Here is a 25,460-nt window from a genome sequence, read left to right as displayed (position 1 = left end):
GCATATTAGACCTTTTGTTTCCCTCATGCAAAACGTTGGGGTCTAATTTCCCATTTCCTTTGGCTTCAATCTGCAGACCAATGATCAGATAGAAAGCTTTAATTATACACTAGGATAATATTTAAAGTGCTATGTGGTCGTTATCCAGACTGGTTTCCTCATCTACTGTTAGCTGAGTTTGTCAGAAATATTGACTATTATAGTTACATTGTTATCTTGGCCTTCTTTGGTAACTTTGGTTTTCATCCTCACTTTGGTTCTTTTCCTTCTTCTCTTCGGATGGAAATTTTAAAATACTCAAAAGAAAGACAATTCATTACGCCTTTGTTTTCTGTTGGGAAGAGGGTATAGTCACTAAAAACTTACATTTAAAGGTTCCTTTTGGCAACTTGGCTCTCAAATGTATTAGTACCTATAAGATAAGTGAGATAACCCAGTCACATTCTGCTTACCGCTTTCTCAGTATTTCAAAATGTATAAGGTCCTTCAAAGGTCACTTCTAAAGAAATATTTACCATCCAATGTCCCTCCCAGGAAATCTTTCTCCACTTCAAGTTGAGGGTGAATTAGGGTTTGAGGTTCAAAAGATTGTGGATTACATAGAGGGTCTGCAGATTTCTCCAATATTTAGTTTACGGGAAAGAATAAGATCCTTAGGGTCCAGTTGCCACTCTTAGAAAGGGTAGTACTGTAAAAGACGTATCCATCCGACCCCTTCACTGCCAGTCATTGTGATCTATACTGTCAGCCAACGTTCCAGTGTTTTTTTTTGTATTCCACCTTTTCATGTGGATGGCAGGTTGGCCAATCAAGGCATTGGGACATCAAGCTATGCAAAACATCCAATGCTGGCTTAGTTCAGGATATTCAAAACGGGATCCTGGGAATGTGAACAGAATTTTAAAAAGCTAAGTCTGGGTTCACACTGCTTTTTTGCGGTCCATTTAATCATTCGTTTTATGCAAAAAATTTATTTCTGTGCATCTATTTTATCTGTTTTTCATTGATTTCCATGATCAAAAACAGATCAAAACAAATTGATTTTTTTAGCATACACAAAAAAGTGGTCAACCAAAAGAAAATTATGCGTTTTTGGATTTTTTTTTATAAATTTTTTATGTTTTGCTAAAACAGATGAAAAATGGACTGCAAGAATGCAGTGTGAACCCAGCCTAAGCTTAAAAAAAGGAGGTGCATCCCCTGGATCACAGAGGTGTGCAGGCGTTCCTTCCCTGAGGAGAGAAGTCTAAGGAGCTTCCAGTTTTCACCAGTGCCCGCTGTAAGTGGGAAGCTCTCAGGTCGCTACCCTCAGAGAAGGACCTCGGTGACCACCGACTGAAGAACTGAAGAAGTTCTGGAGTCCCTTGCCTTGGAAGGAATGCCTTGGTAATGGGGTTAGCCGAGAACCAAGTTTGCATTCTGGCTGAGCTTAAAATCCTGTGTGCAGATGGGAGAAACATCCAGAAGGCCAGTCAGCACGACAGCATTTCACCAATCTGTCAGAGAGGCAAGAAAGAAGCCTATACTCAATAAAAGAGTTTGCAGTTAAAGGAATCTCAGACTGTGAAAAAAAGATTCTCTATTTTGAAACTTTGACCTACAGCACACTTAAAGACATTTTGCCTTGTTGACAGACTTTCAGAGTGGCGTATTATTGGACTATAAGAAGCAGGATAGTTGTTTCCATTATTTTTTTACTAATCAGAACCAGATACGGAAACACTTGGTTTCAATAAAAACTGCAAGCTTTCAGGATTATTTGATAATATAGACAGTAACATGGAAATTTAGAAAAAGAAATTGTTAAAAAATATTTTTAAAAATTTCTTTTAGGTCATTTTTTGATGACACATTCCCTTAAATTAACCTCTTAACGCCCCAGGGAGTACCTGTACATCCTGGGGCAGGTAGGGGAGTTCAGAGGGGGGGGGGTCGCTCCTTGATCCCGCTCTGAACTGCGCAGCTCCTGGCTGACCGGGTTTTAGCCAATTGCCATGCCCGGCTAATTATCCATTTAAATGCAGCTGTCAAAGCTGACAGCTAAACTTAAATGGCTCTTTTTCCCCCTATCGGTGGTGGTATAGTAAACATATCCCCCCTATATGATCACGGAGGGGTGATCTATGCTAGTTAACGGGCCAGGGTTCTGCGCTGTAATGCAGCCCAAAGCAATAGATCACTGATCTCATGGATCTATGCAGTACATATACTGTATACTGCATAGATCTCTATGAGAGACCAGTGTAGTTGAATTAGAAGTCCTCCAGGGAGACCTCAAATTCCAGTGTAATTTAAAAATAATTAATAATTCATTAATAAATGAAAAAAAAATAAGAGCTAATAAAAGTTCAAATCACCCTTATTTGATATTGCTGTGTCCGTAATTGCAAAAAGTATTAAATTATAACATTTGTGGAATTTCCAAAAAAAGGAAAAAATACACAATCCTGAAGAATTGAAATAAAAAGTGATCAAAAAGTTGCATATTAGCAGGCAAGGTACCAATAGAAAGTACAGATCATGGCGGAAAAAAATAACACCTCACACAGCCCCATAAACCAAAGGATAAAAGCGCTATGAGGAAGGTAATAAAGTAATTTTAGCAACATTTCGTTTTTAAAAAAAAGGTTTTAATTTTTTTTTTAAAGCTGTCAAATAAAATAAAAGTTATAGAACTTGCATATCATTGTAATCATACTGACTTGAGGAACATATATAATATGTCAGTTTTACCATAGGGCAAATGGCGTAAACATTTTTTTTACTTTCATTTACACCATGCAAATAATTTGTTTCTGGTTTTGCAGCATATTTTATGGAAGAATTGTACAATTGGTGTTGCAAAAAAATGCAAGCGCTATAGCCTTTCGAACATGAGAGAGAAAAAAACAAACGTGCAAAGATGAACATTGGCCTGGTCATCAAAGGGTTAATCTATTGTCCTTTCTGTGTACTGGAGTCACCTGTCATTGTAATTCTGTAATTCACATCACTCTTTTTTAGCAGCGCCTTATCACCAAAGACAGAAAAGGAAGGCTCAGTTTAGTTTTAGGTCTACTTACCAGATTTAAAACTGCAGGATTCCAGGATTAGTAATTTATATTAAAAAACACACCAGATTCTTTAAAAATATGTTTAACATAAAAGATTGATTTAAACAATAGGTCATTTTATGATGACACATTCCCTGATGATTTTTAGGATGGGAGAGATACTGCAAGAAGCCTGGTAAGTGGAGAAAGAGGTGCTTTCCTCTAATAAGGGTTGCAATGTTTATTAGATTCGATTCAATCATTAAATATGCAGTTTGTTGTCCTTGTATGAGCTGTTTATGTAGAGTGGGGTGTCGGGTGTCCCATCCTATGAGATCAGAAAAGCTTTTTCTAAAGTGCTCTGAAAGAATTGTATCTAATCCTGCGTCCGAAGTCTGATTTTCCTTGATTTTTGTTGTTTAGGAAATCAAAGTCCTACAGTAAGTGATGGTTTGGAAGACAATGATGAACCCATGCCTATGCCTGAGGATCTTTCCACCAATGCAGCGTCGCAACAGGCTGCCAAGACTGAAAAATCTATTGGTAATATATTAAATATATATGACTTTACTGTGATCATAAGTTAACTATGTCTTCAGGCTATAAACATGATTCACACTATTCTAAATATTATCCTTGTACAAGCGTCAACAAAGACATTTGCTTAATATGTCACCGTAGTTATTACTTTCAAAATTTAAATCAACAGTAGATGTGATAAAAAAAGTTTGCAATTTACATTCATTTTTTTGGTGAAACAAAGCTGAACCAAAAATCCAGGTCCAGTCTCCTGAAGGCAGCTTTCCTGACTTTTCCTATTTGAAAAAAACGGACTAAACACAGGAATTTCCGGCCAGTACAGAGAGTCACAGCTCAATATGTCCGTCATTCACATAACTGCTTTTTCTCTGTGAGTACTCAAGACACAATACAATACACAAGACTTCCTGTGTTTAGACTCTTTGGGAAAAAAATGAAAATAGTGCCGTGTTTTCCATAATAACTGAAAATAATGAATGTAAATTGCAAACTTGTTTTATATCACATCTACTGTTGATTTAGATTTTGAAAGTTATAATGACAGTGACACTTTGGGCGACATGTATCATCCGGCGTACGGATGATTTTCGGCGGAAAGTGGCGATTTGCGTATTTTTTTATTCGCAAATGGCCGATTTTTGACGAGTGCGCCGGGGGGCGGGGAGGGGGTGTGAAGGGGGTGGAACGGAGGGCGCAGACTCAGAGTCCGCGCGATTCACCATCCGTTCCGCCAAAAGATACGCGGAAAACCTACTCCAATCCTCAGCTGGTGTAGGTTTTCGGCTGTGCGCACCGACACGCACGGGATTTATGTAGAGGCAGGCCGCCTCTACATAAATCCCCGTAGCGCCGGAGATGCGGGGACATTTATAAGTCCGGCGTAAAAAACGCCGGACTTAATAAATGTCCCCTTAGAGTTTATAAAACTAAATGGGGCTATGTTCACACTACGTAAGTTTAGTAATATTCATAACCATTGTAACAACGGCAGTGATTACTACGGAACTTATGTAGTGCTGCCTTCTAAGGAATCCCGGCTGGAGTATATACACATGGTATACACTCCGGCCGGGATCCCTAGTGGCACCGCAAGAAACTGACATGTCAGCGCAACCTGTCAGTGAACATAATGGAGTGTGCGGCTCCGGCCTAATGCGCCCGCATCTGAATTCAGCAACAGTGAAGATCATCCGGCTGGTACTGCAGTACCGACTGGGATGATCTTCTCTGACACCGGCCGTTCCATGACCCCATGACTGCAGGACATTACTACATGGAGTTTATTTGCTGTTGCCTAAAGGAAATTTGGAGTCTTCATTGTTTACATTTGGTAGGCATTTGTTTTTTTTTTAAATCAGTACTTATACTGTAGCTAAGTTGCTTTATTTTCCTTTTATATGCATTGGGAGAATAACTAATTTTTTAGTAGGTGAACATAGCATTTAAAGTGATATTGTCACCGCACAAACTTCTGCACTTTCGATATAAAACTTTTTCTGCTCTAAAATTGCTTCATTTCATCAGTGGACAGTGTTACCTGGGGGGACTTTACAGCATTTGGGCCCAACTGCCATAAAGCCCTGTCTAGGTAACACTGTGTACCACACAGAACCGCAAACAGAGTGTGTGTGTGTGTGTGTGTGGAGGGGGGGGTATCACTTTAGAGGTCAGGTTTAGTTGCAGTTACAGTAGTTTCCTAATATATACTATATCCATTTACTAAATTGCTCCCTTTACAAGTGGAAGTGAGTTCACTAAGATTATGTGGAATTTAGTGTCCCTGTCGTTATAACTTTCAAAATCTAAATCAAAAGTAGATGTGGAATAAGGCATTTTTTTTTTTTTGTTTTTATCATGCTGTAACAAAGCTGAACTTACCAGAAATCCAGGTCCAGTCTCCAAAAGGCAGATTTTATGACTTGTGCTGGTTGAAAAGGAGAGACTAAACACAGGAATTCTGGCCAGTACAGAAAATCACAACTCTCTGTGAGAGCTCAGATGGCCCGGGATAGCACAGGACTTCCTGTTTTCTAACTGTTTCCTGTTTTTGAGAAAAAAAAAAGTCAGAAAACAGGAAGTGCCGTGTTTTGCTTTATATCACATCTATTGTTAACTTTTGAAAGTTATTACGACAGTGGCAGTTAAACAATTTTACATCTGTTTTGTTTGTAAATATTAAATGGGTACTCTGATATTATCTATATTAAAAACCTCACTAAAATAAACTACAGAATACTCACCTTACCTGGTCCAGCGCTTAGGTCATCTCCAGTCCACCCCAATCTCTGAGGCTGCAGTGGGATGGGAATGTCATCAGCAGAGCAGGGAGAGTAGGTCATCGGGGTACTGAGGGGTGTTGTTTGTTATTTTATAGCCTAGAAGGCTGAAGTGAGGTTTTTAAATGAATCATTAGTACCTCTTTAAGGCAGTAGTCTTATTCTCTTTAGTATTTTCCATTTGTGTTTCCTGGAATCACAAAAACAAGCTAGTACTGGATTTTCTCACATTTGCAATGTTTAAACATTTCACTCATTATAATCAGGTAGAAATCCCGTCCAACTAATAAGCCATGCCCACTTTCACTTTACAGTTACAGATTGGCATGCATGGTGCAATAGTTCTAAATTAATACCTGACACATCAGAGACTATGTTTAAGGAAAATTGATAAAAGGTGGGTCATACTGTCTGCATGTGCTGCTTTGACAAGCCCTATCCATACACTAAACAATTAAAACCAGGGTAAATTACATTAATTGATTTCCTAACTGCAGTATCTATTTCAGGGTATTATATAATAGGCAACAAGTAAACAATCAGTCCTAAGGAGGTTTTACGGGCAAAACGACACCCAGCACCTATACTGCTTAGTGAATGGAGTTCTTTCTCTGTTCACTGTGCAGTGGTGGTGACCTGTAGCTGCAGATTAGCTCCCGTTCAAGTGAATAGTCTATTTGTTTATTTTGCTTATTGTTAGCAAAGTAACAAAGCAAAATATATCGTAAAAAAGGGATAAAAATATTACCTGATCTGATAAAGTCTACTTATCTGATAATGTCTACTTTAAAGTCTAACTGCCTGCACAAACATTGTACAAGTAAGCAGCTCAGATGGCTGTTTGTCTATTCTTCACGTTTTCTCTTATCCATATTATGTCCATCTTTTTTGACGACCGTCATTGTGAAGCTAACACGAAATACAAATGTAAATTTGTAATATGGCCCAAAAAAAAAATTGTGTGAACAAAGCCTAGGATAAGAAAAACTGTCATATGTCAATACACTAGGGAGGTAGTGTCAGTACACTAGTGTGAACTTTCAAACAGTATCGGAGCTCCCAACATTATAATTAATCATGATGCTGGGAGCTCCCAGGTGTACTCTACAGGACACCGTCCATACACGGACAGGTTTTTGCGCATGTATGCATTAGCCCTTAGCCTCATTCAGCATAAAACCAGTAAGAAAACATTAGTTGATGTGCAAAAATGTGCAACTTTTGTAGGCTATAATGCATGAATACATGCGTTAATAAATGTCCCCCTACGTGCCAATGTCTTAGCCAGTCAAGGAGAAACACAGATTTAGATTGTAATAAATTTACTGGTGACCTAGCATCTTCATTTGCACAAGGCCAATTTTTGATTATTCTGCTACTGTATTTATAACCAGTGAATGGAAATGTGTAAATCCATGTTGACATGTTAAACTGATGACTGCTAGGGTTATGAGATTCCGCTCACCCTGTGTATTGTTTTTCTATTTATTGATAGTGGCATGCACTAACTTGTGAGACCATTGTGCATTTAATGAATTTTTACAAGCTATCTTTAACATTATTAAGAAATTATTGTTCATTCAATTCCTGTGTGTAAAAGAAAATACATGATTCACATGTGTATAATGTTTTATGTAACCCCTTCTTTTACTTTAAGGATGGCTTTCTCTGGTTACTTACAAGGGAGTTAGCTAGGCAAGTGTCCTTGGCTGCTTCAATAATTTTTATAGAAGTGAATAGAGAAAGATGAGGTAATTTGTGCAATTATATTCCCCACATTTTTTGATCCAGCCATTGATCTACTATTGGAGCGAATAGTGTGGTAGGCTCTATATGTGAGCGCTAATCTTCTTGATCAGCACTCACAGCAGCAGTCTGCTTTTGTAATACCCCCTAAGGCAGTGTGATCACAGGTGTGCCTGAAACCACACCTCATTTCTTCAGCAATATTCTGGCAACCTGGTAATCCTGGCAACATTACATGACCATTGGTGAAGACATATTTACATGGTCTCTGCCTAAGGCCTCCTCAGCCATTGATGGATGACCTCTGGTGATAGAAAAAGCTCTGTGAGCCCTGTGTGTTGTGAGACTGTACTCCATACACCATAGTTCATCTCTCCATTTTGTGACTGCATTAAACTAGTGTCATAACAGAATTGGGAGGAGCTCTGGTGGCAAATGGATTAAAATAATTTGATTAGTCACCCATTGCTTATGGCCAGATGGTAGACCTTAGCAAGTGAGAAATGATTTACAGGATGTCCTGGAGATGTGGTTTTCTACAGAAACAATGCTAGGAATGCTGTTTTTCTTAATAATACACGCCATACAATCGCTGCAAAAAATGCTTTAAACTTGCTCTATTCTTTTGGGGATTTTGAATTCACATATAATAAGAGACATTTATTAGCCCAATTCATATGTTTTTGAACAAACAACATGATAACTGCACAGTCCGAATGCAGAAAATGTGTCTCTATAGCATACATTATTTTTTATCCTCAGGATAGGCCATAAGTTCATGTCAATGGTAGCTGCACTACAGTAAGATGGTGCCACCAATACAATCAGCTATTGATGACATATAGATTTCAGCTGGAGGACTAACCCTTTAAATAAAGTTGTTTCTCTGTGCTTTTCAAAAAAAAAAGTTACCAGTGGCCAATTTTGTTTAACTGTAATAAAAAGTTACAGTCGTTTTAAGACTAAGAAATGTTTCTGATTATTACTGTGTAATGTAAATGTATTTCTTTACTGTGAAGTAATATTGAGCCATGCTGATTCAGCTAGTACAATAAAATAATAGAGAACATTCATTTGCAGGCTAATGCCACCCTATAAAATTGATTCTTTTCTAAAAAAAAAAACTTATATTCCTGTTACAAATGTTACTGGTTACCCTGAAGAGATCGGATGAGAAGTTCTTATATAGGGCCTTTAGACAATTCATATGGGGTTTTGATTGGGGTAACCTGATTAGTCTCTTTATATTGCAACAATTAAAATTTTAGGAGGGGTCAGTCTCCCGAATCATTGTGTTTATAGGATAAGTTGAAAACATGTATCAGCTCACCACCATGTATGATTGAGTATATCCAGGTGAAGTGAGGGTAGAAGCATAGAGAAGGAATATTGCCTGGATGCTAGAAGATAAAAAAAAATGATAGCAAAAAGATCTTCTCTATCTCCCAGAACTGAATAAAACTTAACTTTTATATTTAAAAAATTTGATGTGCTACCAAAATTAAAACAAAACTCTAACATGTCTCATTTGTATAGATCTTAATCATGGCACAACAATACAGCATTAGGAAAGAGGGGCAGTTTATATGGGAGAAGAACACTTGTCTTACTGCTTACATGAAGTTTCATAGACTGGAAGAGGCAGGAGAAAACACTAGACAGTGATAAACTACAGAGGAAGCTAATACTGTATATAGCAATACAATAATGTGTGTGTAACAAAGTGTTCATAACAATAAATGCAATATGCTAATGTAACATAGTAACATCGGTAATAAGGTTGAAAGAAGACAAGAGTTCATCAGGTTCAACCTAGAGAAACCCTACTTTGTAGATCCAGGGGAAGGCAAAACCCCCTATGAAGCAGTTGACAATTGCCCCATTACAGGGAGAAATTTCCTGGATCAACGTATCACCAGATATCTAATGCCCATAACTTGTAATATTATATTATATGAACTTATTTATTGAACCAGCCATGACAACATCATGTGACAGAGCGTTCGATAGTCTCACTTGCTCTTATAGTAAATAATCCACATCTGTGCTGATGGTAAAACCATCTTTCCTCTAGATGTACAAAGTTAAAAACATGACTTGATAAAAGTGAAGTTTTATTCCGTTTTGGGGGATGAAGAAGATCCTCTTGCACATTTCCTTGTGGAAATAATGTGACATGTCTATGACTGAATTGGTTATCGATGTCATTTTACCAAGACGCTTATTGACCAAGAATGTAACACTGCTTTGCATTTGGTAACCCTTTTACAGTTACAAGCCCAGGATATTCCACAAACATGTAAGAGTTGGCCTACTATTGGCTATCGGCTGCAGCGAGAGGGTGAATACAGGTTCATGTCGGCTGATATTTGTCGATAATCCGGCCAATAATCGCTCCGTGTAATAGGGCCTTTAGACTCCTATATAATAGTGTTAAGAGGAAATCCCCAGCTCCTAAAATGTAAACCACCCAAGATCTATAGAACCCTGGAGGCAGGTGGTTGTAAATTTGTCATTTAACCTTTCTCTGAATCAGTTCACACCACTCCCACATAAAGAAGCCTCCATCAAGTTTTCTTTACTAGCTGGAAATACAGGGTGAGTCAAAAGTCTCAGGGCACACTTTTATTTAAGAAACAAAAGGGAAAATGACATACCCCAGCAACCAGAAATGATTCAAAGTAAACTTGTTATCTCTTATCTAATGGACAGGGAAAGACAAGCTCAGATGGGTATAAACCTTTAAGTGTTTATACTAGCAGTCAATTTCTTTGACAATGCTGAAATTGGGCAATTTTGAAGTGTAACTAGTATTATAATCTGTCTTTTTGTATTTGTTCTAAATTCAATTAACTGATGGTTTGAAAAATGTTTTTAAAAGCATCGACCCAAGGGCAGAATATGGTGCAGTACAGGGGAACCCTTGAACAGTGCATGGAGGGCCTATGAGTCAATAATGTGGAACCGTAACAACTCTGTGTCCTGCTGTACCGGCTTCATGCACTTGGCTGAAGCAGTAGTAGTGTGCTTAGGACCTGCACCTATGTTGTACCAAAAAAGATGTTATAGTTAGAAATATATTTCTAATTATAACATAATATCAATAATATAATGTCTAGGCAAATTGTTTCCAATGCTTGGTAAATATTATGTTGCCTTTATCCCGGCAGTGCTTTATTTATCACATTTTTCATGGTAATATGTGTTGTATAGATTTGGAATGTTAGAACACTACAAAGCTTATCCTCTTACAAAGCATGAAATTTGCTTGTGATTCAGTCTTGTGTTTCCCTGAATTGTGCAGTCAAGGTATTCCAAACACAGAATTATCATGTTTTTTTTTTCCATTCAGTTCTTCCAGGAACATAGCTACCATGCTAGACCCGACACCATCTGAGGGATGAATGCCTTTAAATTATGCTAACTTCATGCTTCATCTCTAGAAGGATGATCTATGTAGCTAGAATTGAACCTCTGTCTCTCACTTTTGTCGTGTATATAATAGATGCTTTTTTAATGATATTGCTATACATATATATATATATATATATAAGCATTGAAACATTTTGAAGCATTTATATGTCAGTAACTCTCTATCAATAACAGTACTCAAATATAAAATATAAACAACAGTACATATAGAATGACATATTTGTGTATATAGTTATAAACTGCTGTATGCACCTAAAGAATAAAGTAAAATAGGGTAAAATAAATGTAAAGGAAAAAATGTAGAAGGAAATGATTTTTTATCATGTATTTATATCATGCTGGAAATTGGCAGTAGTAGACTTATGTGGGTTTTTGGTATGGACAGTGACTGTTAAAGGAAGTCATCCTTATCTGCTGGCAGCATCTTTTTTGGTGATAAACTCCAGAGTTTATCTAGAGTAATCTTGCTGTGACTGACAAACAAGAAGCATGCTAAGGAGAAGCATTTAGCTTGGAAAAGAATATAAACATACTAAAATCTCTTTATTCCTTTAAGAGATTAGCTCAGTTTGTTAAGTTACAGTGTGTCAAAGGTGCAACTATTATTGGTTGGTCAGAGCACAGGGGAATGGATATCCATACTAGTGATGAGCAAACATCCCGATGTTCAGTTTGCATCCCGAACACTAACATTTAAAAAAAAATTATTGTGATTGGTTCATGTTCGTGTTTGCAGAACATTCACTAGCAAATAACATACAGTAGAAGCGTACGTTTTGGTCTACACACATGCCTACAGATGATCAGGTGCAAAGTGTAAATTACGCAGTGGCACATGTTCACAAGTTCCAATATGTTCGAAAATGATCGCTATAACCATTCCGATCATCGAACTAATTGTTTGTGATTGGCGAAAGCGAACAATTAGCGACATGTTTGTATGAACATTTACGAACATGTTCGCTCATCACTAATCCATAGGAGAGTACATTATAGAAAACCTTACCTGGTTTAAGAAGAACACCAGTGTGATAATTTAAAAGAGCGTTCCAGAAAAAAAAATTCAAATCAGCAGCTGCAAATTTGCAGATTTGTAAATGACTTCTTTATTAAAATATAAAGTTTTTCAGTACTTATCAGCTGCTGTATGTCCTGCAGAAAGTTGTTCTCTACTTCCACCTCTGTCTGTGCCAGGAACTGTCTAGAGCAGGTGAAGTTTTCTAAGGGGATTTGCTTCTGCTCTAGACAGTTCCTGTCATGGACAGAGGTGGCAGCAGAGAGCACTGTGTCAGACTGGAAAAAATACACAACGTCACCCAGGACATACCCCTTTTAAGGTGTTCATACAAATTAAAGTAGATAAAGAAGTTTTAACCAAAACAAATTTTATTTGTTGGTTAAAATATAATAATGGACAGCCTTTTTTTTTTTTAACCGATGAAAGACCCTCCTCATCTGGGAAAAACTCAGCTGTCAAATTTTTAGGTAATATATGGATCCGGGATATTTACATAACATTCCCAGAAAGGTTTGTTCACCACCCTTTGTCACTGATCATACAGTATATGGCCAGTTTTAGGAACTAATATAACACCTACACTTCCAAAGGGAACATATATTTTTTACCAGTCATTATCAGTTGGTACAGATGATATTCTACCATAAACTCTTACACCTATAAGGAATACCTAGTACCCCAAAAAATCAATGAAAATTTGAAGATCTTTACTATACACCATCACAAAATAAAACATTAAAAACAAGACTTGGGGATGCAGAAGACCATGCTACTGGGACTTATCCTGTCAATATAAAGTGGTCGTGCATCAAAACAAGTAAAGCAAATTACTCCTATTGCATAATTGCATGTCATAAAGTGCTAATGCAACAAACCAACATGCTACTTGGGTGCGGAACAGGGTTCTATGATATACTATTACATGGATGTATAATAGCTAGTAACTGCAGGAGCACTTTGTATTAACAGGTAGCATAGCCTCCCGTCCTCCCCAAGTCTTGCTTTTAATGTTGAAATTTGAAATGGTGCATAGTAAAGATGTTCATACCTTCTAATTGTCATTATATTGATTGATTTTTGGGGGTATTACATTGGGGGTGTAACAATAAGTATAGAACTGTAATGGCCAATATGGTGCACATATACCGTAAAGTAAACCCACCAAATGTTTCAGCAGCTGTTTAAGGTGTATGTCAGCCTCCTAACTCTCTACGAAGAGATGAAGCTATTAAAAAACAAAGGGACTGGCACATTGGATTTTTAGCACCTGACCCTTTTGTTCTGGCAAAGACAAGCTGTTGCCAGTGGTTTCTTGTTCCAGCCTACCATAGAGCAAACAATAACATTTAATTATGAGGAATTTATGTGTATGGAGAAGCCAGGAGATATAATTGTCAGCAGACTTAAAGTTTCTGACACTGCTTTGCAGTAGACACCTACAGTTGGAATGTGACAAGACCATAGATATAAGTGCAAATTCACGTCATGTTTTGTGTCCCTACTACTAGTATATATAGAAATACTGTCAAAAAGTTATTCTGACCTACAGATGTGTCCTTCTTTACTTTCCTCCCAAAATGTTTGTCACAAGATGACTAGCTGATCCAAAAAACATGATTTTGCAATATTCTGTCAGAAGTTGTTAATGCTATAAATGCAGCCCTGGTCGTGATGTAATCTGCAGCTGGCTAGTATGTTAGGAGAATGTATTTCATTTGTATCATGAGAAATTCTTAATTAAATTAAAATAAAAGTCAGAATGAACGCATGTAAACTGCTGTGCAAGGGCTACATGGCAAAGCACTGGGACAGCGATTGTCAATGTTTACATATTGGGACACTACTGCCTGTGAAATCACAGTTGCCTGAAATCCGAAACTGATGGATTTTTGGTTGCAGGTCAGAAATTACACTCAACTATGGTAGCATTGACCCCAATGCAAGTTGTGCGTGAATGTGACCTGCTTGCCACTTCTTTTTGATTTAGCTATTTTTTTATCAGCCACATCTGTTATAAAGTGGTGCCGCGGCAAGTTGTATAAATATTTTAGTTATGGGAATTAGATTCTATTTGCTGTCAAATAAGTAAAGTTACTGTGTAGCCCTAGTTGTAGACTATAGGAGGCGCTTATGAAGCCAGTATGCCAGTTACAGGCATTAAAATGTGCTTACAAATGTGTGGCTTATTTTAACTATACGCTGCACTTACCAAGTTGGAGGGTTTAAAGTAAAGTTAAATGTAAAAGGGCATGACCTTCCAATGCCATATTTTAGACCAGTTTATGCTACAGAGCTAGTGAAATTGTAGCTGATATCTACATTGGCTCTGAGCTAGTGTGTATTTCAAGGTGACACCAAGTTGATGATAGTCCCTTCAGCATGGTTATACTACTTTATGACATTGAAATACCACTGACACTGCTGTACAGTTAGGACCCAACATTTGGTTTCCTCATTAAGAAAAGCATACAGCATCACTAAACGACACAATTCAGTGTACATTGCACTAATATGACATTGTAATATAAAAAGTCATTTTTTTTAATTTTTGGAAGATATGGAAAAGTAGCAAATGTTTAATGTTTGTCATTTAGAAAGTTACGCTTTCAGAGTTTTTTTTTAATTATTTTAACCCTTTCTGGACCGGGCTAATTTAGTTTTTTCCTCCTTGTACCTAAAAGGCCTTAGCACTTGCATTTTTTTCACCTACAGACCCACATGAGACCTTATTTTTTGCGTCACTAATTGTACTTTGCAATGACAGGATGAATTTTTGCATAACATATGCTGCGAAACTGAATATGCGGTGAAATTGAAAAAAAAAACGCAATTCTTTTTGCGAGGGATTTGTTTTTACGCCGTGTGTCCTAAGAAAAAACTGACATGTTATATATGTTCCTCAAGTCGGTAAGATTAAAACGATATGTAACATGTATTACTTTTATATTATGTTATGGCTTGTAAAAAATTCAAACCATTGTTAACAAATATATGTTCCTTAAAATCGCTCTATTCCCACTCTTATAGCGCTTTTATCCTTTGGTCTATGGGGCTGTTTGAGGTGTAATTTTTTTGCGCCATGATGTGTTCTTTCTATCGGTACCTTGATTGCGCATATTCAACTTTTTGATCGCTTTTTATTAAAATTTTTCTGGATTTGATGCGACCAAAAATGCGCAATTTTGCACTTTAGTATTTTTTTGCGCTTACGCCGCTTACCGTGCGAGATCAGGAATATGATAAATTAATAGTTCGGGCGGTTACGCATGTGGCGATAACAAACAAGTTTTTTTATTTATTTATTTATTTTTATTTATAACATGGGAAAAGGGGGGTGATTCAAACTTTTATTAGGAGAGGGGGCTTTTTACTAATAATAACACTTTCACACGTTCATCCCTCCCCCTTCCCTGTATCCATCCCCTCCTTGGTTGAACTTGATCGACATGTGTCTTTTTTCAACCGTATTAACTACTATTAACTATTAACAGTTTTTGTATATTTTTTTCCTGCATAGAATGCTTAAATGGAATATATAAACAGCAGAACGAAAATTTGTATTAGCTTTATGCAAAACCCATGCATATAAGCAGAGGAAAGCCTTTATTTGCCGTCTTTCCTTCATTCTCCAATCTCTAATGAATGTTTTTAGCATAAAGCTATTATATTTTTGTTCTAATTTTTGTATAATACATCCCTTGGATGTATAAAAAAAATATATACAAAAATTGAAAGTGAAAAAAAAATCACCAGCTGTGCAGGTATAAAGTCAGAAGCCGACAAAAATTATTTTATAGAGCATTATACTGTAAACTGTGCAATAGTGATATACAGTATTTTATGCTGCTAGAAATCTTATTATCTTGAGCTTTAGAACTGTAGGATTGTCACTATTACACAGTTTACAGTATAGGGCCAGGTTCAGACTATGTAAGTGTGCGGCTGTATTTGCGGCTGTAATTGTGCGGCAGTATTTTTGGTGGTTCATGCGTACGCTGGAAAGTATACGATATACGGCTGCACAGTGCACACTATGTATGAATCTACGGCCCTATCGTAAACGGACCCGTAGAAAATTAACAAGACCATTGTTTGCGGCTGGAAACGCGGCCGTGGATTGACAGGCGGTCCGTACGGAGTACTTCAAAAATAGCCGGCAATGATGCCGAATGCCGATGCCTCTAATAGTTAATATATTAAATTAATAAAACACATTTTCTTTGTAATAAAGTCCCTTTAAATCCCAATTAAATATACTGTTAAAATAAATATATATATAAATAAATGTATATTTATATATATATTTATTTTTTGACAGTATATTTAATTGCACAATGATGGATTCGTTAGAATTAAATTATTGAATAACGAAACTAAATTTATTTCAACGAAAATGTGTTTTATTCATTAAATATTAATTAGTACAGGAAGCTCCATAAGCCGTTAATTCATATTGCCGGCAATAGAGCTTTCTGTACTAATCATCACTTTACTTTACTAAAAACATCAAATGTTTCTTCTAATTATGTTATCACAATAGCATTATTAGAAGAAACATTTAGAATTATATGTGCGCTCAGCTGATTGGCTGATCGGCTGAGCGCACATATAATTAGCGGGTCAGCAGCACAGTGACTTCATTGTGCTGCGGACCAGCGAAGAGGACACATCGGGGTGAGTATAGAGCTCTCCCCACCCCCTCCCCAGCACTGCACCCCTCCCAACAAGGAAGGGGGGTCACTTAACCCCTTCCTTGCTGGGATGGGTGCAGTCTGACATCAGTCTGGCCCCCAAGGGGTTAAGGGGGATGCAATACATCCTCCCTTAACCCCTTGGGGGCCAGACTGTAAGCAGCGATCTGTAAAGATGCTGCATACTGTAAGGTGCACAACACCGCTCACAATGATGGGTGTTGTGCTCCTTTTTGTGTGTTTCTCCCTTTTTGTTTTTCAGATATCGGTATCCTGGGGATTACGTCAGATTCCGTGGACTACGTCGATGACCAGCGTTTTATTTTTATTTATTTTTTTTTAATAAAATGGTCAATGAGGGGTGTGGGGGTGTTTTTATTTGAATAAAAATTTTTTTTAACTTGTGTCTTCTCTTTCTTTCTTTACTTTATAGACTTAGTAGTGGAAGCCGTCTAATAGACGGAATCCATTACTAAGTTGGGGCCTAGTGTTAGCCGGTATAAAATGGCTAACACTAACCCCCCATTATTACCCCAGTACCCAATGCCACCAGGGGTACTGGGAAGAGCCGGGTGCCAGTGGTCCCGGAGCGTCAAAATTGGCGCTCCTGGACCGGGCGGCAGCAGGCTGGTAAGATTTAGGCTGGGGAGGGCCTAAACCAATGGCTCTTCCCACCCTGGTGTTACCAGGCTGCTGTCGTTTGGTTTTTAACCCGTCTGGTTATAAAAATAGGGGGGACCCTATGCGTTTTTTTTTAAAATAAATAATTTAAAAAAACCGCATAGGGTCCCCCCTATTTTTATAACCAGCCGGGTTAAAAACCAAACGACAGCAGCCTGGTAACACCAGGGTGGGAAGAGCCATTGGTTTAGGCCCTCCCCAGCCTAAATCTTACCAGCCTGCTGCCGCCCGGTCCAGGAGCGCCAATTTTGACGCTCCGGGACCACTGGCACCCGGCTCTTCCCAGTACCCCTGGTGGCATTGGGTACTGGGGTAATAATAGGGGGTTAGTGTTAGCCATTTTATACCGGCTAACACTAGGCCCCAACTTAGTAATGGATTCCGTCTATTAGACGGCTTCCACTACTAAGTCTATAAAGTAAAGAAATAAAGAGAAGACACAAGTTAAAAAAATTTTTTATTCAAATAAAAACACCCCCACACCCCTCATTGACCATTTTATTCAAAAAAAAAAAAAAAAAAACGCTGGTCATCGACGTAGTCCACGGAATCCGACGTAATCCCCAGGATACCGATATCTGAAAAACAAAAAGGGAGAAACACACAAAAAACACACAAACAGGAGCACAACACCCATCATTGTGAGCGGTGTTGTGCTCCTTACAGTATGCAGCATCTTTACAAATTGCTGCTTACAGTCTGGCCCCCAAGGGGTTAAGGGAGGATGTATTGCATCCCCCTTAACCCCTTGGGGGCCAGACTGATGTCAGACTGCACCCATCCCAGCAAGGAAGGGGTTAAGTGACCCCCCTTCCTTGCTGGGAGGGGTGCAGTGCTGGGGAGGGGGTGGGGAGAGCTCTATACTCACCCTGATGTTGTCTCTTCGCTGGTCCGCAGCACAATGAAGTCACTGTGCTGCGGACCCGCTAATTATATGTGCGCTCAGCCGATCAGCCAATCAGCTGAGCGCACATATAATTCTAAATGTTTCTTCTAATAATGCTATTGTGATAACATAATTAGAAGAAAGATTTGATGTTTTCATTAAAGTAAAGTGATGATTTGTACAGAATGCTCTTTTGCCGGCAATATGAATTAACGGCTTATGGAGCTTCCTGTACTAATTAATATTTAATTAATAGAACACATTTTCGTTTAAATAAATTCAGTTTCGTTATTCAATAATTTAATTCTAACGAATCCATCATTGTGCAATTAAATATACTGTCAAAAAATAATTATATATATAAATATATATTTATTTATATATATATTTATTTTAACAGTATATTTAATTGCAAAATGATAAATTAGTTTAAATTTAATTATTGAACAACGAAAGGGACTTTATTACAACGAAAATGTGTTTTATTATTTTAATATATTAACCATGAGAGACATCGGCATTACTGCAGAGGATCGCAAACCCCGGTAATAGCAATTCATGTAAACTGTTTCCCTGCTTTCCCAGATGCATTACAGAGGTGTTTGCATCACTTTCTTAAGATTTTATTTGTTATTTTTAGTTGAACCAGATTTCCAAGTAAATGACCGTATGTTTTGAGCCGCATGTCTATTTTTTCCCACGGCCGTAGTTTCATCCGCACATTTACAGCCGCATAAAAAATACAGCCGCACAGTTACATAGTGTGAACCTAGCCTAATACTGACTGATCCTTATTGTCGGCTCTTGGATGCTGCTGTGGTGTCAGAAGCTTCCAAGTCGGCAATAACAAGTTGATACATTCCTATCATCTGCAATAGTATCTATGCTTCTGTTGTAATAATTATTGTAAAAGCGAAGAAATAATTATTATTGTAGATAATGGTAATATATCACCTTGTTAATGTCCCCCCAGATGCCTCTGACAGGGATAGGAGCAGCAGTGAAAAGCCGGCAATGTCAATTAGCATTATACTGTGACCTTTTCCCTATCCCCCTCTCCCATGTAACACCCTCCCTAGCACTTTAGAAGCCCCCTCCCCATGTGCACACCTGATCCTCCCCCCAGTACAATATAAAGTCGCTGCCCAGAATTCCCTAAGGAGAAGGCAGTGCAGGTAACAACCTAAACACATGAATATATGAATACATGTCATAAAAGTTTTTGTTCAGGGCCAGGCAGAATGTAATGGAAAGGCTCAGTGAATACTTTTGGAGCAATATTAACGTTTTTTTTGTGAAAAGATGTACCCATATTCAGCTGATCATTGCAATTTCCAACCACTGAAATGATCCCCTGATAATGGGTACATCTGTTCACAAAAAACATCCTTAATTTTACTCCAAAAGTGTTCCCTGAGCCCTTCCATTACATTCTGTCTGGCACTGAACAAAAATAAAAATTGCAAACATTTTATACTTACTGCTGTTCCCTTCTCCTATGCGATCCTATGGCCCTGCTGTTACTTCCTATGCCGTTCTCTTTGCGATCCATTCAGTTCAGTAACTCTTAATTGCTTTATTCATACTTTTACAAACCACATATTACACATCAATTTACTGTGTTGATATTGATCATTAATTATGTTAATGATGATTGACAGTCAGGCTACACACAATAATGCCCTAATATCCACGAACTACCCTCTCATTCACTAATAAATGTCTTCTTTTCTATGAATGAACAATATTTATGTTTTTTCAATCTTTTTACTATAGTATAAACAAACAAATTTACTATAGAATAAACACACCAATTAAGTGGTAATTGAACTCCAGCTCTCACACATCATGAGCAATAGCATTACCACTACACTACAGGGCCATTCACAAATCCTCCCTGCATACAGTCATGGTATCCCTGCCTCTATACACAGAATGCCCATAGCAATTACCGCAAAGGGAAATAGCCAGTAACTTTATGAATGGAAATGTATCATTTTGTAGCAGATAGTGAACACAATGTAGCAGATATAATCTCTTGCTTATACTAAAACAGCTGCATTATTTGGGTCAGACTGTGGCCATTGGGATCTTCTGTTAGTCGCTTAGAACAATACAGATATATTATAGATGTAAACTGTAGCTTATTTGTAATAAATAGCTGTGAGATTTTAATTTACCAGTGATTTGTGAATAAAACAGCAACAAATAATGTACATGATAAAAAGTAGCAACAGAGTATATTACAACAAAATATACCACAGAGCCCTTGTGGCAGAATGAACTGTATGTTGATATCCACTATAAAATATAGCATCCAAATTAAGTCACTTAAAATCAATCAGTAATATAAAAGTAACATAATAAGTAACATAATATAAAAGTAATTACAAAGTAATATAAAATAGTGCAAACAGTCACTGGGAGCATTAATGCACAGAGACTATCGAGTCTTTTGTCCCAATCGATCAGATAGACTCCAGTGAGCAGCCAGGTTGTGTTGGTCAAAGGTACTGCCAAGTCTCAAAACAAGTAATGTACAGTAGCAGAGCTGGAATAGCCCTGATGTAGCAGAGCTGGGACAGCTTTATACTTTGTGGCAGTGTAGGCTGTAAAATCAACACAGCAAGAATGTAGCAATACAGTGGAGTAGTTTAGAGTATAATGGCAGAAGTTACAAAAATTAGGGAGGTGCAGCTCACAATGAAGAGGATCGCTCCTGGAGTCATTATCTAACTTGGAGTCATCTGGAGTCTAACTTGGCCATAATTCCTAAGACTCTACCACATGCAAGTGTGTGTCCACTGCCTGATTATTTTGTTACTAATAGACTGAATTTAAGGGACTTAGTTTGGATGTTATATTTTATAGTGGATATCCACATACAGTACAGTTTATTCTGCCACAAGGGCTCTGTGGTATATTTTGTTGTAATATACTCTGTTATGAATTTTCTACTTTTTATAATTATATTTGTTGCTGTTTTATTCCCAAATCACTGCTAAATTAAAAGTTCACAGCTATTTATTACAAATAAGCTACAGTTTGCATCTATGCATCTGTGGATGTTGCGTTTTGCAGGGAGCTGCACATCTCCATCGCTGTCGGAAAACCCTGTAGAAATTTCTGGCTGTCTCTTCAGCAGAGTTTGAGACCGAGGGATCAGTTCTTTCTGTTTTGTCATCTGACTCCTTATTTTCCGATTTTCCGAGTTTCTCACAGTCTTCCATTTTTATTACCACACAATCTTCATAGCCTTCATAGGTTTTGCAGGTTGGGGAGCTTTCAAATTTTCCTTCCTCGAATATGGTCTCAGCGGGAGAATTCTACAGTGCAGCCAGCCCCTCATAGCCACTATCTACAGAAGTGGCAGATTCAGAGTTCACCTTTTGCCTCCCCTGGATCTTTCTTGACCCAATACATTCTTCCTTCTGTTCCTTCTCTCCTCCACTGGTCGTACTGACATCTGCTCTTCATCATCTCAACCAGGGATATAAAAAGATCGGCTGCCAGAAAGTGCTTATTTTCTTTCTCCAAGCTCACACTTAATTCAAAGAGGTTTTCTCCAGAATTGTGCAGGGGCTTGAGGTCCCAGGTATTTTAAATAGATTTGCATAGGACCTTGATTGCAAATCTAAGGGCCCATGAAGTTATCTTAGTTACCAGCAACTTGAGTCTCCGTACACGGCTTTGAGTCCGGTGAGCGTTAAGGTTACGCCCCAGGATACGTTACTGCCTGTAATCTACCAGTTCAGCCAGCATCCCTACCGCTCAGCTCATGCGAATCTGCCTAACCAAGTTTCTGTGTTTTTTATTTATTTATTTATTTTTCCTTTTTTTTTTTTTGTGTTTACATTCTTGTAGAATTGAACGAAAAAATGTGATGGGTTTATTCAAGACACAATAAAAGTCAGCGGCTGGGAGAAGCAACCCCGTGCTGGCAGTAGCTTCTATGTGCTATATCAGGATAGTGAAGTGTACAATTGTTCCATGCGCCACCTGGTGGTGAAAGGTAGAAACTACATGTTAAAAAGCTATTTTACTCTGAACGAGTCAAGAGATATTTGACACGTTAAAGTTACCATGACGGGCTGACGCGTCAACCCGATCATGGTGACGATGGCTACATCTGTAGATGATAGATAGTCACAGTACTTGTACTACTCTAGTGTCCCATAGTACCTGCAAGCAAAACACAATGCAAAACAAGCGGAAATTCCTTGTGGAGTTCACGCCACTAACTCCGTTTGGAATCCCGCCTGCCTCACTGACTCAGTGTGATGTCTCACGTGCCTCCACTCAAAGAATTGACTTGTCAATTCTTTTAGCGGAGAGCAGAGCTGCGCAAGACATCACACAGCCGAGGCGCGTGAGTCATTGAGGAAGGCGGAATTCCAAGCGGAGGTCAGCCTGTTGTGTTTTCCTGGTTCTTCATTGGTGGGCCCCAAGGATGATTTTCTCTGGTGGGCCCCAGGTACCCCAGTCCGACACTGTTGTAGAGAGATGTAAAACTTTTCATCATTGGGATCTGTCTTTCTCTGTTGTCAACTGAAGATGGGCTCATAGAAAATAAGTGTGCCTTCAGCTAACAAGGAGAGAGAGTGCTCAACTGAGTGCACCTGCACCTGAACCCCCCTCTTATCAAAGCTTCTGACCATCTTAAACTATGCTAAACGTTTTCTAAAAATGCAGTTACACTTGCTCAACATTAGTTAAAAGCTTCTAAAAATATGGCATTCAAAGTAATATGATATTCAGCATAACTGCCTTTTTGTTATCTGAAAGTGTCTGTAAACACAAATATTTATTCATTTTACAAACTTCTGGCTATGGAAGTACTTTAAATTTCACATGAACCAGCTACACTTTTGTGCAATTTGAAGTGGAACAGACATAGAGGAAGTTGCTCCAGTGCCTCTGTGGCAGCTGCCTTCTTCTGGCCCCATAAAGCAGGAGATAAGGCTAGTTTCTCAAGGTTCTAACAGGAACTGAGTTTCATAAAAGACCACAGAATATGAGTATTATTCTCTCAGCCTATGTACACTTAAGGATTTCTTGGATGGCAGATGTTTCCAGCTAAAAGGATATAACACCAAGCATAGTCCCTACTTGATTAAAAAAAAAAAAAAGTGTTGAGTACTCTATAGAAGAAGATAATGGGGACATTTATCAAGGGATTTGCGCCTATTTTAGGTGAGTAATTGGATTTTTGGACCATTTTTGGTCTAAGTTCTATTTAAGAACCAGTAATAAACAGACAAATATTTTTTAGATTGATAAGAAAAGTATAAATAAGTAAATATGACCAATCCTCTAAGGTACGTAACTAAATGGATATAATTTAATAAAACACAAATAATTAAAATACATACAACACTATAGAGTATATATGGATGTATATACCATAGGGCCCAAATGGTAACTGAAAATGTTAAAAATATTAAAAATAGTTCATAGAACAGCTGCAAATGCGCTCACTAGTTCACAGTTATCTTGAAGATGTTATTGCAACGTCTTTTATCAATATTTCAATGTTTAAAATCTGTGAATAGCATAGTCTCGTTGTTTAAAAAATAATCATAATAAGCGGGATAAAGAAGCAAAAGAAGGTTTGTCTAATACACCTCTCACCAGACCTCGTAGTAGCCGTTGATGTTTGAATGGCGTTCAGTAGTCGAGGATACGCCGTAGAATAATCCTTGAATTCGGATATGTTGTCACTCTGAAAGCGACAATTGCTCTAAGCCAGCCCTCCGCGGCTCATGATACGTACCGTACGTACACGGTCTCCGGTGTAATTGCTGTGAAACAATGCCGCTTGTTGTAAATCAGAGTATGGAGTGGTCTGTACTCTTGCTGCTAGTGTTGTGATACCGGACTCAGGTCATGGAGCTCCAACGGCGAGCTTCATGCGCGGGATCTCTGCTGTCAATCAACACAGCACGGCAGTCCTTCTAAAGTATGATTCGGCCAAAATCTGAAAGTGGCTCGGGTCTGGGGGGGGGTGTACTATCAGTACCAGGTATCGGTGTGTATAGCTATACGCATTTCAAAGCAACCAGGGCTTCTTCGTCAGTAGCTTATGCAGACTCTGCGGTTATGTTCCGCTTTATGTCGTTGCAGGAGAGAGAGAAGGAGAATTAGAGTTCTAGGTAATCTCCAAACTAAGGAGTGTCCAATATGGGATAGGTACTTTGGTATGGACTCATCTGGTTTTGAAGCAGGGAAGGATACAAAGCGCATCTAAAACGTGTCATGTGTACAGACACCTAACCTAAATGTGTAATGTGTAACAAAACTTATTAAACCACAGAAACTGATACATAGAAAATAAATATCAATATAAATAATAATAAAAGAATAATAAAAGAAACACTGAAAATATATATGCAAGTCAATACACCAGTTTATCTCTTATTGCAATTGAAACCCATATCTGTATATAGGGTAAACATACAAATAAATGCATGAAATACATTTGTTGCCACTAATATGCCTGATTGAATATAAAAAGAAAGAAATGAAGAAAGAAAGAAAATAAAGAAAGAAAAATAAATAAATAAAAATAAAAATAAAGAAATAAAGAAAAAGAAAAATAAAAAATAGAAATAGAGATAAAAATAATAATGAATAATGAAAATGAAGGTAAAAATTAGAGAAAAAAATAAAAATGAAGATGAACATGAAAATAAATATAAAATAAAAATAAAAATATAAATATGGAAATATAAAGGGGAGGGAAGGCATGCACCCCAAGGTTCGTGGTCAGGCTGGTAATTAAACAGCCCGCTGGCCACCCCGTGGGGAACAGGTCCCCCCACCCTTGAAAAAGTATGATGGTGTCTCATATCTAGAGAAAGCCAAATATCTCTAGTTCGGAATTAAGTCCCTTGGGTTGTATAGATTCGAATTCATAAATTTTACGCGACTCAGCTCTGGACATTTGGGTGATGAAGTCCCCACCCCTCCAATTTTTCTTTACACTTAAAAGGGCCGTAAATGTTAGTTGTGTTGGATCTCCGGAATGATGTTCTGAAAAGTGTGCAGACAGAGGATGCGTCATATTGCGTTTACGGATGTTATACAGATGTTCAGCAATTCTGGTCTTCATTTGACGTTTGGTTCTACCTATATATTGTTTCTTACAACTGCATTCTA

General features: G+C 37.9%; 1 protein-coding gene across 6 annotated transcripts in view; it reads left to right on the top strand.

The window, feature by feature from the left end:
- Window positions 1-25,460, top strand: part of IKZF1 (IKAROS family zinc finger 1) — a 116,315-nt gene that overhangs the window by 40,152 nt on the left and 50,703 nt on the right. For all 6 annotated transcript variants that reach the window (XM_069958528.1, XM_069958527.1, XM_069958532.1 and 3 more), the window contains exon 3: window positions 3,456-3,575. In XM_069958528.1, coding sequence (XP_069814629.1) covers window positions 3,456-3,575 — 120 coding nt within the window. The remainder of the gene's footprint in view (window positions 1-3,455; window positions 3,576-25,460) is intronic.

Source organism: Dendropsophus ebraccatus, chromosome 2, assembly GCF_027789765.1.
Source record: "Dendropsophus ebraccatus isolate aDenEbr1 chromosome 2, aDenEbr1.pat, whole genome shotgun sequence".
Classification (NCBI taxonomy): Eukaryota; Metazoa; Chordata; class Amphibia; order Anura; family Hylidae; genus Dendropsophus; species Dendropsophus ebraccatus.
This window is presented reverse-complemented; position numbering and strand designations above follow the sequence as displayed.